The sequence below is a fragment of the Trichechus manatus genome, unplaced genomic scaffold (assembly GCF_000243295.1).
Source record: "Trichechus manatus latirostris isolate Lorelei unplaced genomic scaffold, TriManLat1.0 scaffold00028, whole genome shotgun sequence".
Lineage (NCBI taxonomy): Eukaryota > Metazoa > Chordata > Mammalia > Sirenia > Trichechidae > Trichechus > Trichechus manatus.
The window spans coordinates 7,504,598-7,523,480 of NW_004443964.1; the positions used below are offsets into that span (position 1 = coordinate 7,504,598).

Genomic DNA, 18,883 nt, shown 5'->3' on the forward strand with positions numbered 1-18,883 from the left:
CAGCTGCATTGTAACTTCTCAGCTAAAGACCATGCTGGGAGCACCTGTTCCAGCATTTCTCCCTATCCACCCAGAAGAGGTTTAAGTTAAAGGCCAGGAGGACAAACCTTTCTCTAAAGGAAGACACAGAGACTGAAGTGCTTTGGAGGAACCATTTGAATTTCTACTGGAGTTTCCTTACAATGGTGCCTGGCTCTGGGCTGGGCAGGGGTAGCCAAGCCCTCCCCTTGCTGCCTGGGTCTCCGGGGGTGGGAGTAGAAACACATGAGTTGAAGGCTGAGGCCACTGCTATATGCCCTGGATTACAACAACCAGGAAAAAGCATGTTAATCAAGGAAGCAAAAATCCCTCGACTCTGGTACTGCACTCTTAAAAAATAACAATAATCAAGTGAATAAAAATAAGGTGCCCAAATCATGGCTCTCAGGCTATCAGATGCCCCTTCCCCTGGAGCAGTGGGTGCTGTGATCAGAGTTCCTTAATCAGCCCCAGACCCTGTCACCAATGGGGCTGTGAGGGAGAACCTCCTTTCCCCTGGTCCCACAGTCCTTGCTTGGTGCAGGTCGCAGTGGTGGCCCCAGGCAGGGTGTCACGGGGTCACCAGGTGGGATGAAGCAGTCGGAGTGGGGGGCAGAGTCTGTTTCTGATTGGGGCAGGACAGAAAACCATTTGCCTCTCCTAACATAAGGGAAGAATGTAGTTCTCTAGAAAAATCAGGTTCACCAAGAAAGGAGATGCTGGTGCTGATTCAAACGTCGATTCAGGGGTGAATGGGGAGGAGGAAGGGGAGACAGTCTGGGGGGTGGGTCTGGCTCAGCCCTTCCCCCATCCCGGGTGGCTGGCAGAGGGTGCTCAGAAGTTACTGAAGAGTTCGTTTTTCTTGTTCCAGTCCATCTGCGGGGCCTGCTTGCTGCTGCGTTTCTGATGTGCCCTCTCCTTGGCCACGGCCAGAGAGATGTTGAAGTCCAGGATGGGGTCAGAGGAGGAGGAGGCAGAGGAGGGCACTGCGGAGTCCTGTTTCTTGGGGCTGTCCTGGGAATTCAACTGCAAAGAGGAAGGGGAGGCGGAGAGGAGGGGGTCAGCCCCGGTGGGGGCCCCTGGCACTCAGCCTCGGTGAGAGGGCTCCTTTGGGGCACTACCCAGGGAAGCCAGGTCACAAGAACAGAACGTGGCACTGCATGTGACCTCAGAGGCAGGCTGGTGTGCCAGGAAGACGTGGGGCCTGGGAATCGGCTTCCTGTAATCTGGTTGCCGCCCCCACTCCGTCAGCCTACCTCCTCACTGGTGTCACTGGAGGTGGTTCTCCCCAGGGCTGGCCAGGGGCTCTCTGGGGCTGCCTCCTCAGCCGGGGCTTCCTGACTGTTCTCCTGGCACAGAGAGGAGGGGGTGTGGGTTGGTAGGAGAGAGGGTATCGGTTGGTAAGAGAGAGGTGTGGGTTGGTGGGGTGTGGATTGGTAGGAGAGGGAGTATAGGTTGGCAGGGGAGGGGTGTGGGTTAGTGTGGGCTGGTGGGGGAGGGGGTGTGGGTTGGTGGGGGATGGGGTAGGCGAAGTCCTGAGGAAGGGAAGGAGCTCTTAGGGAAGACAGGTACCTCACCCACCCACCCCAGTCCCCTTACTGCCTGAACCTACTGGGGGATTTGCATGGTCACATTCCTCAAAGGATCAGAGCTGCCTGGGCCCATAGGGAGGGACGGCCCATGGTGGCGTCAGCTGAAGTGCTCTCCACTGTCCTCCCCAATGCGGCTTTCAGGCACTGACAGGCCTTTCGGGACAGTGATCAAGGAGGGGCTTCTTGGAGTGTGGGTCATCGGGGACCGCTCTGCTCGTCATGGGGACACATGATACTCCCTGAACCTCCAGGCCTGCGACCCACTTGACTGTTTCCCTGGATGCAACCCCAGGAGTCTTGAACCTCAGCCCCAAAGTAGCCAAGAATAGCCTTGTGCCTAGCAGCTTATGCTTTCTCCCTCTCGGAAGCTGGCTCTCATGCTGTAAGTAGTCCAGTCTGTTCTGCTAGAGAGAGGCCATGTGGAAAGGCCCTGGAGGATGAGGCACCGCATGGAGAGAGGCCGCATGGAGGAGGACCAAGACCCCAGACGTGAGAAGGCTTTCTTAGATTTTCCAGCCCAGCCCATATGCCAGCGAATGGAGCTGCTTAAGAGATCCATGTGAGACAGCCGACTCACCCAGTCAAACCACAAAATCATGAGAAATAATGCACTGTGTTGTTCTAAGCCATTAAGTTTGATTGGGATACTTCTTCCGTGGCAATAAATAACTGAGAATATTCTCATTAAAAAAAAGAAAAAAAAGAATGGCATTGAGGGAGTAAGAGGGACAGAGACGCCTAGACCCACAAACGGGGTAACAGAGGTTCAGAGCCGAGTCCCCCCAGGTGAAGGAGCCCTTGGGGAGGGGACCCTTTCTGCAGACCCTGACTTGAGGCTGCCCATCCAGAGTGAAGGCTTTGGCTGGCCATTAGCTTGGCACTCGGCCCCTTCCTGGGCTCCTCCATGGCTTCGGCTGGCACCTGGCCCTGCCATCTCTTCCCCAGCCTCCCTTTTTCCTGGGCAGGGGGAGGAAGGGCTTTGTTCTCCCAGCCCAGACTGGATGTAGCAGGGCCCGCAGCATGCCGCCAGACACTGAAGCTCTGTTCTTGCAGGGAAGAATGGCCTCTTCTGTACCATGGGGAGCTGGAGGCGGGGGCTTCTCACCGAGGATGGCGGGCTATGGGGGGCCAGCCAGGCCTCTCCCTCCTGACTGCCCAGGCCCTAAGCAGAGGCTTTTGGGGTCTGCTGGAAGGCTGTACTTGAAGCTTAGGAGGGACCTACAGCTGGGGACCCTGAGGTTTCTACCTTCCCCCAGCCACACCCTTCTCACCCTCCTCTCACCCCGGGACCGAGGGACAGAGCAGCAACAGCGTCATTCTTACCTTCTGTATCTCCCCATTGATAAAGGGCTCAGGCAAGGGACCTGGGCAAAGAAAAAGAAGTGAGCCCAAAGCTCTGGAAACCAGAGCGGGGGGCGGGGGGGTGGTGAAAGTCGGAGGGTTTGGCAGATAATTAGACCTTATTTCCAAAGTCAGTGTTTATAAAACTTTTTCAACTGCAACCCACTATAAGAAATATATTTTACATTTTGACATTATGACCCAGCATACACAAAGATTTTGTGTGTGTGTGTGTGTGTGTGCATGTAACAAAAGTTTCACAAAACAATACTAACCCTTATTACAATGCAATGCTCTTTGATACTTTCTATTTGGTTTCATTAAAAAATTTGCTGATCTTTACCTACTAAATTGATCTCGTGACCAGTAGTGGGAAGTGAGCTGCTTTGAGCATCCTAGATGGGTTTCAGATCCCAGGCTGGCTGCATCCAACTCACCTGGGAGGCTTGTTAAAAATAGATTCCCAGGCATTGCCACCTGAGATTCTGATTCAGTGGGTCTAGGGCAGGCCTAGGAATCCACATTTTTCAAAAGCTTCTCAGGTAGTTAGGATATGATGCCAGACTTGCAACCACACCCCAGATTATGGTTAGTACCTGCCTCAGCTGAAAGAGGACAGAATCCCAACTCCTAATTGTGAATCTGGATATGGGAGTGGGGCAAGACAGCCCAGGGCAGTGTGATGGGTGTCCCCTCCGACAGTGGGAAATTCGGTGGTGGCAGCAGGGGTCAGAGGGAGAAAAGTCAGGCCTGGGGTCAGCCTCAGTGGCTCACTCAGGGCAACAAGGGGGACTGGCTGTTCTGCTCCGGGGTCAGCCTGAGTGGGTTTTTCTGAACTCTTAGCTTAAAAATTAATGTACATCTTTTCCCTTTCCCAGCACAGTCAGACATACCTCTCGCTTTTTCCTCCCTTTTGACACCCACAGCCTTCCAGGCTGGGCAGGGGACTGATGGGACACAGGGACACTCACCACCCCTTAGCCAGCTCCTTTCCCATTAGCTCCAGGCTGTTTCCTAGGGATGGGGTGAAGCCTCAGCCCTGGCAGCCTCCGGGGGGAGCGTTCCTCTCTATGGGGCTGCCCCCAGTTACAGCCAGTTGGGAGGAGTAGGAAAAAGACATGGTCCTTGGAGCCCTGGAAGGACGCTGCCCCGGCCTCTCCTCTGCAGGTCCTCCGGCCAGAGCCTGCATGGCTGTGGTCTTAGGGCCTTTCCCACCCAGTCAGAGACACAGAAGGAGATGAGGGAGCAGGGGGAGGAGAAAGGCGGCAGGGGAGGCAGGAGGTGTTTCAGGGGCTGAGTGGAGTCCAATTTCAGCTGTTTTCCCCGTGTTACGTCTCCAAAAGCAAGGTTGGGGCTTTTTTTGGGCCTGTTTTCCCCCTCATCTAGGAGGAGGAGTCCCTGAGTTATTTGGTTTTCATGAACGTGAGAAAAGGGTAAAGTGTTGTCCCCTCCCATGTCTAGAGTCTGCTCAGGACTTCCAATGACCTATCTCCCTCCCAGGAGCCCCTGTTGGGCCACTGGGGGATAGGGCTCCCTATCGGGGCCCTGCCAGCTAGGGGTCTGAGTGTGTATGACAGGATCTGCATGTGGACCCGTACCTACAGATATAATCCTGACACACCAGGGAGGCCCCACCCGTTGCAAAGTCCAAATAGGCTCCACCCAGTCAGCCCACATCCCTCAGGGAGCCATCTTCCCAGGGAGAAAGTCCAGATCAGGGAGCAGAGGGCTACTTAACCCCTCCTTGTACTGATGTGACAGCCCAGCCCTGTTTGGCGAAGGCCTGAGCAGGGGGAGGTGCCAGGCTTGGCAGGGGAAGGGTGGGGGATGGGGACGGCAGGGGCCCAGGGTAGCAAAGGGGGCCCACCGCTCTCCACAGCCAGCAGGCCTGTGTTTCCAAGACAACTGGAGAGAGGAGAAGGGAGCAGGCACCAGGCCCCTGTCACTGGACTCTGATCTGACCAAGCAAAGGCTGGGCAGCTGCCCCGGAGTTAACCCTTTCCTGAGTCAGCACTACCTCAAGAACTTGCTGGCAGCGGAGGGGTTGGGGGCTCAGGCCTGGAAATCGGACACTCTGTCCCCTCTCTCTCACCACCCCTCATGCCAGCTTACCCCTGTCCCATGCCATCCCTGCTAATCCCTGTTCCTTTCCTGACACTAAGGCCCCACTCTCTCCCAACCCACACCTCTCGGTCTCCCTGGAAGGAAGTGTCAAAACAGGAAGCTGCTGGACCCCTACCTGGTCTTGAGCATTGACTAGGGGGCCTCCAGCCCCAGGGTGACCACCAGCTCCCTCCCTGCTCACCATCCAGGTGCTCCTGAGATGGGATCACTTTGCACTTCTTGAAGAACTCGTCGGTTTCCCTGTCCACCACCAGCAGCTTGGTCTCGTCCCCGCCAGCCTTGATGGCAGACACCACATCCCCATGTTGCTTGCCCTCCATGCAGACCCCGTTCACCTGCAGGGAGGGGAGGGAGGGACTGTGGTCACAGGTTGCAGCTCTCGGGAGGGTAGGTGGAGGGAGGTACGAGAGGGCCTCCTCAAACTAGGCCAGCCTGCAATCTGGGGGCACTGAGCCCTCCTTGTGCATAGTCCTGAACTAGGTCAAGTGGTCCTCCCCCTTGACAGTCAGATGGAGAGAGGGACACTGGGAAAAGCCAAAGAAAATATCCAGAAGAGACTAAACAAACACAGCTGAGAGGGGTCAGGGAGGCTGGCTGGGCCCTGGCCTCTCTGTGGACTTGCCGCCTGACTCTCCTCACTGGGCCTTGGTTTTCTCGCATGTAAGACGAGAAGGCTCTGTGATTCTGGGACCCGCCCAAGTCCTTTGGTTCCTGTTTCCTCTCCAGTGGAACACAGCACAAGTGTATACAGTGAGCGTGCCTAAGCGCCTTGCTCAGGAGAAGAATTTTATCACCCTCCCTCCAACCCCTGTGCCTGGCATGGAGGCCTCTGGTAGCATGGGAACCCTGGGGGTAGCCCCAGATGTCTGCCTGGACTGATGGGTGAATGGGGCTGCTGAGTGTGCCTGCTGAATGCAGAAGAGCCCAGGGGAGAGTGGGGCAGAAAAGAAGTCTCTGTCTATCCATCTACCCACCTGTCTACCCACCCTCCCTTCCCTCCATCCCTCCATCCCTCCATCCCTCCATCCATCCACCCACCTGTCCTTCTTCCCTTCCTTCCATCCATCTGTCCACCTACCACCCAGGTACCCACCCCCCCCTCCATCCATCCACCCACCCATCCTCCTTCTCTTCCTTCCATCCATCTATCCATCCACAACCCATTCACCCACTTCTGTCTTCCTTCCCTCCCTCTCCCCCCTCCATCTGTCCACCCATCCAGCATTTATGGGCTAGCTAGGCCCTGTGGGGCTAACCAGGAAGTAAATGGTGTTATGGCTACCACAAGGAGCTGATGGTCTACAAGGAGGCTGTGAGGAAGGAAGAGTGGCGAAGAGGGTGAGGATGCATTACCTCCACGATGCGGTCCTGGGCCCGGAGCCCTGAGGCCTCAGCTGGTGAATCTGGGTCCACCGCCCGGATGAACTGGCCAGGCTTAGACTTGTCACTGTGCAGGTTGAAGCCGTAGCCATTGGGGCCCTTCTTCATGGCACAGAGCCGTGGCCGCAGCTCACGCTATGGGGGTGGAGTAGAAGATAAAGAGAGTGATGTTCCTGGCCCACCTTCCTTGCTCTCTGCTGACCACACCCCTCCCCTACCAAGGAGGCAAGGTTTGGGACTAATTCAGGTTTGCTAAGATCCTACAGAACAATATGAGCGGATGCTGGCCCGGGACTCATGCAGGCCTATCATTGCAGCAAACGACCTAGGCGACCCAGTAGAGGACACTGCCCTTGTCTGGGTCTCAGTTTCCTCTTCTGGAAGATGAAGGTGGGACAAGGTGAGCTCTCAAGCCCCTTCCCGTTTTGACATTCTCAGGTTTATCACGTTATTTTGATTGATCCCTTATCCCTCTCCCCCAGTGGCTTAGTCTGGCCCTCCTAGGGAAGGGGAGACCCCTGCTAGCCTGCTGGGTACTTAGGCATGTGACTGGGGACCCCTAGCCCCTCTGTACCCTGTTCTCTGCAGCGGGGAAGGCAGGGCCAGGTGTTTACTGAAAGCTGGTCAGCATGTTTACGGTAACGCCTTTCCTCACCCACACCGGCTCCCTTCTCATCCCCACCAAGTCCAGTGGGCCGGCCAGCTCCTTCTGCAGGTGAGATGGAGGGAGCCGGATAACCACACGCCTGGTAGGAGGCACAGCAAGGGGTCCTGGATGGGACCAGGGCACCCTGCTGGCGAAGCCAAGGCTTGGCCACCTCAGCAGCTCCAGGCCCAGCTGAGGGTAAAGGCAGCAACAGAGGCCCGGAGACCCTGTTAGTCCCAAAGGAACCTGAATTGGAGGTGGGAGACAGGAAACGCAGGGCTGGGTTGAAGGAGAGCAGTGTGGCCGTGGCCCCCGTTAAAAGGGTACTTGTAGATTTCTCCTGAGCACCCATACACTCAGTGCAGATGGTTCTCCGTGTCTTTGGTTCAACTTGGAAGCTGCAACCCTCAGACTCACTTACATGATGGAGGGAATGGGGGTGTGAGTGGGCGAAGTAGTTGATACCTTGCTGAGGACTCATGACTCTGGGGTCCTGCTCCCGCTGCTCCCAGGCCTGGGGCAGGGCAGCTGCCAACGTCCTGACCCATGTCCAGCTCCGCCACCCACTATAGCTCTGTGACCTGGGGCAGGTCATTTCCTTCTCGGAGCCTCAGGTTCCTCATTCTAGAATGTTCCTAATGCCACCTGCCTCCCAGGGCTGCTGTGAGGCCCCAAGGAGGTGATTACAGTGGGTGGGAGCACTCTGAGGATGGTAAACGCTGTGCAGCTTTGTCATCGTGGTTAATACAAATGAAAGAGTCATATTAAGCTGAGACTGAGCTCTTGTAGGAGGGGTGCTCTGAAACCCAAATCCCCAGCTGGGAGTGGAGAAGGCAAGGGAGGTAGGGAAGAAGGGCCTCCTGCCTGAACCTGCCTGCCCCAGGATGCAGCTCCATCGACATGGGAGAAGCTGCTTCCCAAGCTTGCTCCCCACCCCATGACTCTCTGACGGGGGAGGCCCCAGCGAGACTTTTCCTTCCTTCAAATGCTTGGGCGGGTGTTTCTAGTCTGTGTTCAGGATGTCGGAGGGGGTGCGAGGACGCCAAGACAGGAAGAAGCAGTAACGGCTGGGCCTAGTTCTGGCTGCCACTTACCCAAATCTGGGCTAGAGGTCCCTGGGCTGGTGCCTCCTAACCTTTCACCAGGGTCAAAAGTAGGAGGAGGTCCTTACACCCAACAACAAAAGCAAATATGCAAACAATAAAAATGTGGGGGGCCCACAGAACAGCCTCTCCCCAGGGGCTGCTGCTCGGGTGACGCAGTATCCTCTTCTCCCTGGGGCCCCCTGGTCCTCCTCACCCCTCCTGGCCCTCACCGCAGGGCCCACTCTCAGCTCCCACCTACTGCAGCCCCAGCAGCCCTCCCACGGCCCACCCCCCAGCCCTCTGGGATCTAGATCGGGAGTAAGTGAGGCTCTTCTCCCCTCCAGCTAATCCCTCCACAAAGCCGGTGGCCCAGCCCAGCCCTCCCACAGGCCGCCAAGGTGAGCAAGAACAGGTCTGACCAGTTATCACCACTGGGACAGGCTCGGCTTTCTGCCCCAGCTAGACTGAGTTCTGCAATCCATGCAGTTACCCTGAGAAAGTAGGGAGGGTGAATCCCAGGACCGGGGACGGGAGGGGGCAGCTCCAACGCTCCTGCCTCCCCACCCAGTCCGCTCACCCCAAAGCCTTCCCATGGCAGCCTGGCCAGGCTCGTCACCCGCATTTTGGAGATGGGGAAACTGAGGCTCAGAGATGGTAAGCCCACTGCCTGATGTCACACGGCTCTACAGTGGAGGTGCCAGAACTGCAGCCCGGGTCTCTGGCTCGAACCCTGTGCTCCTTCCACCACAGAGGGCTGTCCCTTAAGGACCCAGGCCCAGACAGGAGGCAGTTCAGTCAGAGCTGAGGCCCCCGCGGGAGTCAGGGGCAGGCCCTGGGCTCGGGGCTGCAGCTCTGCTGGGAGCTGACGAAACCGCAGCCTTCCTTCCGGGTGCTCAGGGCCTCTTGCAGCTGGCTTGTGTGGAGAGCACAGCAGCTGAGCTGAGGGATAGAGCTGAGGGGCGAGGAGGCCGCGAGCATGCCTGGGCTAGGGGAGCTGCCCCGTGGTACCCACCGTCAGGCTTGGGTTTCTGTGCTGGGGGCCTCCCTTAGTGACCCTCAGCAACTTTCCTCCATACCCCTTGCCTAGTGGCCTATGTCATCGCAGTGCGAGGCTTGCTTTGAGCCCACTACCCTCTGCTAGCACCAAGCCATGAAGGTGAGGGAAACGGGGGGCCCAGACCTCCACTGGAGCTCCAGTGGGGCTCCAGCTTCCACTGCGCCCCTCCCCCTGCACTGGACCCACTCTACTGCCCTCTGGGGGTCGTGTGCCATGGCATCAGGGCTGAAGGGTGGCTGGGCCGGGGTAAGAAGCCCCAGGTAGTTTTATGAAGCCTTCGGACATCTCTGGCTCCTTCCTCCCAAGTCCCTGGAGGCGCCCTCCTTTCACACCCAGAGGGGCTGGAGCTGTCCACTCTTCCAGGGAGACAGGTCTTGTTCTGTTCAGCCCCTCCCTCATCAGGAGTCACCCAGCTGTCTCCAGGAGATGTCCCTGCCAGCTGCTGAGTCAGCTGATCCAGGGCCCATCCCAGCTTGGGTGAAGGCCGGAGCTGGCAGTAGGAGTCATGGCAGCCTCCTTGGGGATGGGGTGTGTGTGTGTGTGTGTGTGTGTGTGTGTGTGTGTGTGTGTGTGTGTATGGTCTCAAGGCCCATCGAAAAGAAGATGGGGGAGGGGTCAGGCACCTGGGCCCTCATCCCACCTGCTGGCCCCCAGGAGCTCAGGAGGGACCTTGTGCCACAGGCCAGCTCCAGGCAGGCCCAGAGCATGGGGTAGGGGATTTCACGGGAACATAGCCCCAGTCTGTCCAGAGCCTCCTGATGAATTCCAAAGGGCAAGGTGAAACTCCCAGCGACAATAACAGCCCAGAAGTAAACACCAGGATCTGCTCAGTGAGGAGACTGGCAGAGACCCAGATGAGAGGCATGAGCGGGAGGCAATGGCAGCTGATGGGCAGTGCAGCTGAGCTGGGCTGCTTGGGGCTTCCAGACAACGAAAGACCTGCTTCCAGAAAAGACCCTGCCAGGCGACCCACCTCCAGACCCTTCTGCTAACTCAGATTCTTGGGTCCACAGTGGCTACCCCCCATTCCCCTCTCTGTCAGGGAGCTCAGCCCCACCCCAAGCGGCCACCCCATCACCTCCACCCACGCAGCCCTGGGAGTGGATGGCGGGCACGGAATTCAATAGGTGCCATCAGCAGCCACCTGGAAAGCTGGGGAAAGTCGATACCCTAATCCTGGTGACCGTCTCTGGGGAGCAGGCCCAGGGCCATTCCCTGTGCCTGGGGGAGGGCTGCAGGTGCTGGGGGCTACTGCCCCAGCCCCTCGCGGCCGATGCCATGGTGATGGGCCCTATAGAAACAGCCAGGCTGCTTCCACAGGCTTCTGCAAGCCTCGGAAATCGCAGCCAGCTCTGGGCTTTGGGGTGGGGGGCAGTGGGAGCAGTGAAGGAGACCACTAGGGTGGCTAGGGGAACAAGAGAGGTGACCCCCACCACCCAAGACTGTCCTTTCCCCAGTGCAGTGAGGGCTCTTGTTTATGCAAAGGAGGGTGCCTGCTGCAGGGCCTGCCTGATATACAGAAATGAGCCCCTCTAGCAGGGTGGGAGGAGCCCTGGTGGCACAGTGGTTAAGAGCTCGGCTGCTAACCAGAAGGTCGGCGGTTCGAACCCACCAGCCGCTCTGCAGGAGTAAGATGTGGTAGTCTGCTTCCATAAAGATAACAGCTTTGCAAACCCTATGGGGCAGTTCTATTCCGTCCTATAGGGTCGCGAGTGAGTTGGAATTGACTTGACGGCAGTGGGTTTGTCTGGGTTTAGTGGGGTGGGAGTGGGGTAGAATAGGGGGAGAAGCCATGGCTGTGCTGGGAGGCAGCTCAGCCCATTTCTTGGGATTCTGGGGACACAGGCTTGGGCCTGGCGCCGGCTCTGCCAGGAAGCCAGGAAGGAGAGGGCTCTCCCTGCCAGAGTGACATGCGGCTGGGCAGCATGGGGGCACTATCCTTAGGGCAGGCTGGAGAGTGCCCGGGAGCTCAGACCACTGGGCCGGTGTCCAGAGCGCTGGGCACGAGGTGTCCTCTCCTCACCCTAGGTAAGGTACAAAGGGCTCGGCTGCCACTGACCACGTGCCCCATGGCCCTGATGCCAGCCCATTTCACTCTAATGGACCCTACCCCACACCCCACAAGTCTGTGCAGGCTGAGGAATGGTGGACCCCTCCGTTTGCCCAACTTGCACTTGTACTTCCTGCTTCTCAGGGGGAAGGCCCTTTCTGGAGCCCAGCAGAGTAGGAACAGGAGGGGATGTAGGCTAAAGTGGGGCTGCTTCTGACACCCCCACTCTCGGGCCGTGAGCCAGACTCTCCCTCTGGCCACAGTCTCTTCTTCCTGCACTGGCCAGAGGTACCGGGGGGAGAGTTTGGCTTAGATCCCCCCAGGGCTGGGCAAGCCTGGGATGGAGCAGGCTGGTACCTGGGCTGCTGCCTGGCTGGACATCATCCAGGGCTGACTGCTGCATGCCCGCCTGTCATTATTCTTCCTCATCCCTCAGCCTCTTCCCAGAAGGCACTGGACTTAACTCCTTGTGGGCTCAAGAAGCTATGTAAGGACCTTCAAGGAGCTTTTGAAACTGGGGCTTGACACTGAAATATTAAATAGCAGATACTATTTATTTATTGGCCTCTCTGGGTGGTGCAAATGGTTAACGTGCTTGGCTGCTAACTGAAAGGTTGGAGGTTTGAGTCCATCCCTGGGGTGCCTCAGAAGAAAGGCCGGGCAATCTACTTCCAAAATAATCAGCCACTGAAAACCACATGGAGCACAGTTCTATTCTGACACACATGGGGTTGCCATGAGTTGGAATCACCTTGATGGCAACCGTTTTTGTTGTTCATTGGTTACCATTTATTGAACATTTACTATATGCCTTGTAAAACCCAATGATAACCCTGCCAGGAAGGTATTGTTGCCCACCATTTTACAGACAAGGAAACTGAGATTCAAAGAGATGGAGTAAATTGCTCAAGGATAACAGCTGATAGGAGAAGCCAGGATTTGAACTCAGATCTACAGCAGCACTGTGCAATGGAAATACAATGCCAGCTGGATGTGGAATTTTAAATTTTCTAGCAGCCACATTAAAAGATAAAAAGAAAACAGGGGAAATTGTAGCATCTCATTTAACCCAATATATCTGATGTACTATCATTTCAACAAGTAGTCATTTTTTAACAACTATCAATGACGTATTTTACATCCTTTAATTTGCACTAAATCTTCAAAGTCCGGTGTGAATGTTCCATTTGCAGGACATCTTAGCTGGCACTAGCCATGTTTCAAGGGCTCAAAAGCCACCCGTGGCGAGGGGCTACTGCATTGGACAGAGCAGATCTTGAGGGCTCACTCTTAACCATTTTGCTGTCTGAGCCCCAAAACACACTCTTCCAAATCCTCACTGCCTTTGCTGTTTGAAGGGGACACCCATGACCTTACAGCAGACACAGGGAAAACACAGGGACCTTCGTTTCAGAGAAGTCAGAGCTCTGGCCTTGGTCATACAGCTCAAGTAAGCAGTTACCGTGCTACCACCAAGGTGACCAGGGCCTCAGGGAATCTCTCCTGTCCACCTGTCCTTTTCTGGGACACAGGACCCTGAACTTTGCCCAGGGACGGGCCCAGGGGCATGGTCAGCCTGTCGCAGGGAGGCTGTCCCACCCGAGGAGAAGGAACGCTCAGTCAAGCCCAGCCTCCAGGAGGGTTCTTTGTGCTACAGGGGAGCCCCTGAGTCAGCAAGAGCAGGCTCTCAGGACCTAGGGGTAGGGAACTTAGTCACCAGACTCCTGGCCCAGCCCATCACGTGAGAAGGGATGGCAGCAGGAGCCTGTCCTGGGCTGGGCCCCTCACACCTTTCCCAATGGTGCCTAAAGGATGTCTGCTGGGGACACCAGTACCTGGGAGCCCTGGCTCAAAGCCAGGCACAATTCCCTGGACTGTTACAGGCAGCTGGTTCAAGCAGCCTGGATTTATGCCACTGAGATGGCCCTGGAGTAGCCCAGAACCTGATGGGCAGACACTCCAGCTGGAGAGTCAGGCCCTTAAGCAAAACTCTGGCCCAATAGATGTGCACGGACCTTGGAATTGGAGAGAGCTGGGTTCCAAGCCACACCGTTTGCTAGGCTCACCCGGTGCCAGCTACCTTCACTGGCCGAGTGTCATCTCCACATGTAGAGAGTGGGCTAATACCTGCCCACAGGGTGGTTGTTTGGGTTAAATGAGAGAAGGTGTGTTTAGTACTTAGCATATTGCCAGACACAAATAATAACCACCATTTACTGAAGGCTTACTGTCAACTAACAAAATGGAGACAATAACACCTAATTTGCAGGGTTGCCATGGAGAAATCAATGAAATGCGTATTTGTGTCTTTACTGCACAGGGCTGGGCAACTAGTAGGTGCACTATAAACTTGTGTTTCCTTCCCAGGTAGAACACTTTATCTCAGAGCAGCAGAAGCAGAGGAACACCTATTATTGGGCTCTGGAGCCCTGGGTCTCCTCCGCCCCCCAAAAGGCCCACAGAACCACACCAACAAGACCTCCTTCTTCCCCTGGGTCCTGAGTTCTCCCTCCCTCCCTGCTTTCCCAGCCCCTCAGGACCCCTGGGATAGAAGTCTAGGGGAGGGAAGAAAGGCCCCCCATCGAGACATACCAGGTTGAGAGGGAAGCCCCTTTCTACCTCCAAGAGAATCATCTCCAGAATCGCTCATTTAAACTTAAGAGGAACTTGAAGGTGAGAACCAGGGGCTACCCTGTTTTGCCAAAGGAGAAGAAGATGCCCAAATTCTTAAGAAGAAGAACCAGCACACCAACTATCCCACACTCTGTCCATTTCAAATTGAAACCGGTCCTGCCTTTCCAAAGCTCCAGCTTAGTCCATGTGAAATGGTCTTCCCTCCCTGGGGAAGAGGTTGGTAGGCTGCCAGCTTACTGTGCCCATCCAACCCCCAGCCTGCCATCTGGGGTGTCTGCACTATCTCTGCCTCTGGTTGGGGTTAGGTCTGGTAGGGACCCAAGCTGGGTACTTAGACACACACACTTGAATCTCCCCAACAACCCTGCTGGATAGGTGCTGGTGTCCCCATTTCACAGAGGTGGAAGCCAAGGCTTGAAGGGAACAATGAACTTGCCTAGGGTCCCAGAGCCAGTGAGTGGCAGAGATGGGATTCACACATTGATTTGGCTGACCCCAAAGCCCAGATTTTCAGCTTTCTTGTTTTCTTAGAAAGATCTTAAAATGGAAGCTGGGCGTTGGCAAGAAAGAAGGGTGGGTAGGTTCCATCTGGGATGTTCCATTCTACCTGGAATTCCTATCTCTGAGTGTGCTCCAGGCGCAGGTTCAGGTATGTGGGACTGGGATCGTTAGGTCAAAGTTCCCTGACAGTTGTTTTGCATTTGTTCATTAATAAACACTGATCCAGCACCTCCCTACCCCAGGCACAGCGTGGGCAAGGCATGGGGACTATAAACACAAACCACAGCTGTTGCCCTCAGGACTTACATGTAGTGGAAGAGAAGGTCATGAACTGATGACTAAAATACAGGGAGTTCAGAGCCACAGAAGACGTAAGGACAAAGAACAGGAGGAGCTGGGGAGGCAAAGAGCTGACTCTTTCCACGAGATCAAGCAAAAGCTCTGTGGGAGGAGAGTGGACTGGGAGAGTGTGCCCCACGAAAAGAGGGCCGGAAGCGTTCCCAGGCAGTGGAATTGTCAGCGCGAAGGCTTAGAGACTGACAGCATGGCATGCCTGAGGGAAACTCGGACCCTCGGTGTGGTTTGGTTGGAAAGGGGGGCACACACAGGGGCAGTGGTGAGAGAAGGCTGCCAGATTGTGAAGGGCCTTGTAATAACATATAATTATTAAACCACAGCGATCGATAACTGAACACTTACTGAGCATGCCAGGCTTGGGCCACAGCTGCTCTTACCCAACGTGAGGGGTGGAACCAGTACTAGATGCCTCATGGGTGGCTGTGTGATATTGTTAGGTGCTGTCAGTCGGGTTCCGACTCACAGCGACCTTATAGGACAGCGTAGAACGGCCCCATAGGGTTTCCAGGGAACAGCTAGTGGATTTGAACTGCTGACCTTCTGGTTAGCAGCCAAGCTCTTAACCACTACGCCATCAGGACTCTGGCAGTGTAATAATCATTGTGAAATATGTATGAATTCACACAATAACAAAAAGTCAATATTTCCTGAGTGGGCACTTTGTGCGCTGAGCTTCTTGCTTTATATACATCCCCACTTGATCCCAATGACCCCATGAAGTTGCTGGTATCACCCAGAATTTACACAAGAGGAAATGGAAGCTTAGAGAAGTTAAGTAACTTGGCTCAAGGTGGCCCAACTACCAAGCTCAGTGTATGAAGGATTATCCTGTGACTGGTGGTGAATGTGGGGGAGGCTTTAAGTAGGGGAGCGCCATGGTGGGGATTGCTGCTTCTCTCTCCCCATGGTGGGGGTGGAGGTGGGGAGGGCCATCAACAGAGCAGGTAGGCAGAGCTTGATCTACACCTTCACCGTCTGGGGCTAGACGGAGACCAGCATTGTCAGCCAGTGTCATAGGCAGCCAAAGATAGGACACCCACGTGGCACCCACCTCACCCTCTGCTTTGTGTTGCTCTTGACTCTGGTGGCCTCCCCAGCGAGATGCCACCTACGCCCAGGCACTTTACCACTTATACCTTTTTTTTCACCTATGAGAACTAATGAAGATACTATAATAGCCCCTACTGTGCAAACAAATTCAGGCTAAAACTAATTAGTAAAACTCAATCAGATGCCTTATATAGGAAAGGGATGCCTTTTAGGGGAAAAAAAAAAAAAAAAAAAAAAACCCTTACAATGTTTATTAACATTTTTTGCAACAACAGAGTAGGTCCCTTTTCTCTCACCCTACCAGATGATAGGATTTGTCTACTAGAGGGACTTAACAGCTCTGACTGGCCAGGTGGAAGGAGTTGCCGCACAGAGCTGTGATTGGAATGCCTGGGCATAAAGAAGCTCGATTCGGCAATGAGTAAAATCCTCGAGAAGGAAGGCTTCATGGAGTCCCATTTTACAGATAGGAAAACCAAGGCTCAGAGAGGTCCTGTGACTTGCTTGTTGACCTGAAACCCCAAGAGGCCTGGTAGCGGTGTCCCCAGGACTCGCTAGAGGTGGTTCTACTTCCTTCTCCTGACCTAGCAAAGTACATACAACTGTACGTTGCCTAAGTGGCACACAGGCATCGGGGGAATCCGATTCTGTGCTCACCCAGAGAGCAGGAAGCCCACACACTGCCTTTCCAGACAGCTGTGAGCACGAGTGTTACGTCAAGTCTCCACGCACCCAGCAGCAAAACCAAAATGGCAAAGGGAGAGCTGAACATGACTGAAACTTAGGGGATGGGCATTTGTGTGGGTCCCAAAGTCTAAAAAAAAAAAAAAGGGTGGGGGGGAATGACAAATCAATGCTTCAGCCCAAGGTTCAAATCGGATTATTCTGCTTGGGACCAGAGGTCATCAGTTCCAAATCCGCAGTGTCAACTCTCTGCTGGGGTGCTCCGGCCCCTCCCCCCACCCCTTGCCAATGCCAGCTGGGAAGGGGCAGGAAGCAGTAGCCTGGCTGCCCTGGCATTCCAGGCACCCAGCTCCGGTTGAACAGGGCCCCTGGTGACCTCACTTCCTTCACTTGCACCAAACCAGTAGGCCCTCTCTCAAGGGCTCCACCTTCCACCTCAGTGCTGAAGTGTGTCCCTTCTCTGTTGGCCACATACTGCCACCAGGAAGAGAGCTGGTGCAAGCTAAACAGGCCCTGGGGGATCCCAGCCCTAGCTCCCAGAGTCTGCACCCAGGGGCCTCCCTCTTCACTCCCTGGGGACAGGAGGCTCGGAATAACAACTTCTGTTTTGCCAGCTGCCCCTTCTGCAGCTGATCCAAATGAGATGAACCAAAGCGCCACTGGCCAGCTTGCTGTCCCGGGACTGGGGGCCATGCCTACCTGCCCACGGTGCTCAGTGAGCCACTTCCTGGCCCTGTGCCACCGGCCGCCATCCCCGCCCCTCCAGCCCTCTTTCTCCTCCTCCTCCAAGTCCTCCTTCCCGCCCCCTGATACAAGCTAGCGCTTACTCCTCACATTCCTGAGAAGCATAAATCCTGGGTGGCAGAGCCACCACCCCCGAGACGCCTCCGTGCCTCCTCCCAGCACCCCTCCACTCCCACCCCACAGCCCGGGGACGTGGGGCTTCCTCCCTCCTTAGAAGTCACAGCGGACTTCAGGAGGAGGATGAAGTCCAGCCAGGCTGTTAATCATACACTCACCAGCCGGCTGGGGGGAGGGGGCACGGAAGAGTCCTCCTTGCGACCCTCCCCGCCCAGGCCCGGGGCTGTGTCTCGGCACTGAAGGGGATTGTTACACTACTCTGGATTTTGGAAGTCAAGGCCGCGCTCACTGCTCACTGTCACCCCAGCTTCACCGTGGAGGAAGCTGGCCCTTCTCGGGCAATGGAACCCTCTCCCCGGCCCAACTGCAGGCTGGGGGTTGGGTGGCCGAGGAGAGGGCACTGGGAGGGTCCTGCGGAGGGCGAAGATCCCCTACAACTAACTAGGGGGTTCCATGGAACGGGAGCAGCCTCCCCTCCCCCACCCCAAAAGCCGAAGGACAAGAGGAGCAGACAGCAAAGGCACTCAGGGGCCGGGCCCAGTCTGGGGAGAGGGCTGGGGATCACTGGAGGCTGCCCCCACGCCTGCCCTGGAACTGCAAGTGCCGGAACGGCGAGCGGAAGCAGTCTTCTCTCCGCTCGAGTTTCAGAACGACAAGGGCGGGCGCGGGGCTGGGCGTTCGGGGCGCCGGGGTCGCCCCACCCGCCACAGGCTCGCCGCCCGCGGGGCCCCACACCTACCCGCTCCGCTTGGCTCTTCTCGGCCTCGCGCGGCTCGCTCTCGCCGCCATCCCCCTGCGCCTCGGTGGCGGCCTGCAGCTCGGCTGGCCCGGACCCCACCTGGGCGCGCAGCAGCTCCTCGCGCACCGTGACACCCAGCTTCTGCAGCTGCTCGTCCACGTCGGGGTCGACCACCAGTAGGCGCACGGCATTGAGCGAGGCGCGGATGCGGTTCACCACCTGTTGGTGGGTCTCCTTCTCCACGTTCTCGCCGTTCACCTCCACCAGTCGGTCCCCGGCCAGCAGCCCCGACTTCTCGGCCGGCGAGCCAGGCTCCACCAGACGGATGAACTGGCCCGCCTTGCCCTTCTCCCCGTGCAGGTGGAAGCCATAACCGTTCGGACCCTTCTCCAGGCAGCAGAGCCGGGGCAGGGGAGCCCCGGTCGCCGCGGCCGCGCTCATGTCACCCGGCGACAGCTCAACGGCGCCACGCGGGGCCCCGTTGAGGCTAGAAACTGCACGGCCAGCCCTTCTCCCGCCCCGCGAAGCCGCGAGCGCGGCGGGAATCCCAGCACTCAGACGGGTGGAGCGAGCAGGTGTCTCGGCGGCTGCGGGCGAGCACCGCGAAAGGCTGGAGAAGCCAACCAGCCAATTCCGCACAGCGCGGTGTGTGCACGTTCCAGAACTCGCCCGTGGTTAAGGGCGGGGCCGCATCGCGGGTGTGGGCCGCCGCGGGCCAATGAGGGCCCACAGGAGGGGGTGCTCGGGCCGGGTGAACGCCGTGG

General features: G+C 56.6%; 1 protein-coding gene across 2 annotated transcripts; it reads right to left on the bottom strand.

Annotated features, from left to right (window-relative positions):
- Window positions 1–137: 137 nt before the first annotated feature.
- Window positions 138–18,763, bottom strand: NHERF1 (NHERF family PDZ scaffold protein 1). 2 transcript variants are annotated; one of them, XM_004374167.2, is made up of 6 exons: window positions 18,120–18,763; window positions 6,429–6,590; window positions 5,257–5,410; window positions 2,934–2,974; window positions 1,275–1,367; window positions 138–1,044 (listed from the first exon to the last, which is right to left on the bottom strand). In XM_004374167.2, the coding sequence occupies exons 1-6, from the start codon at window positions 18,558–18,560 to the stop codon at window positions 853–855; spliced, it is 1,083 nt and encodes a 360-aa protein (XP_004374224.1). In that variant the 5' UTR covers window positions 18,561–18,763; the 3' UTR covers window positions 138–852. The 2 variants fall into 2 exon arrangements, with proteins under 2 accessions (XP_004374224.1, XP_023585020.1); XM_023729252.1 differs by lacking the exon at window positions 1,275–1,367 and having other exon boundaries at window positions 139–1,044; window positions 18,120–18,691.
- Between the last annotated feature and the right edge of the window lie 120 nt (window positions 18,764–18,883).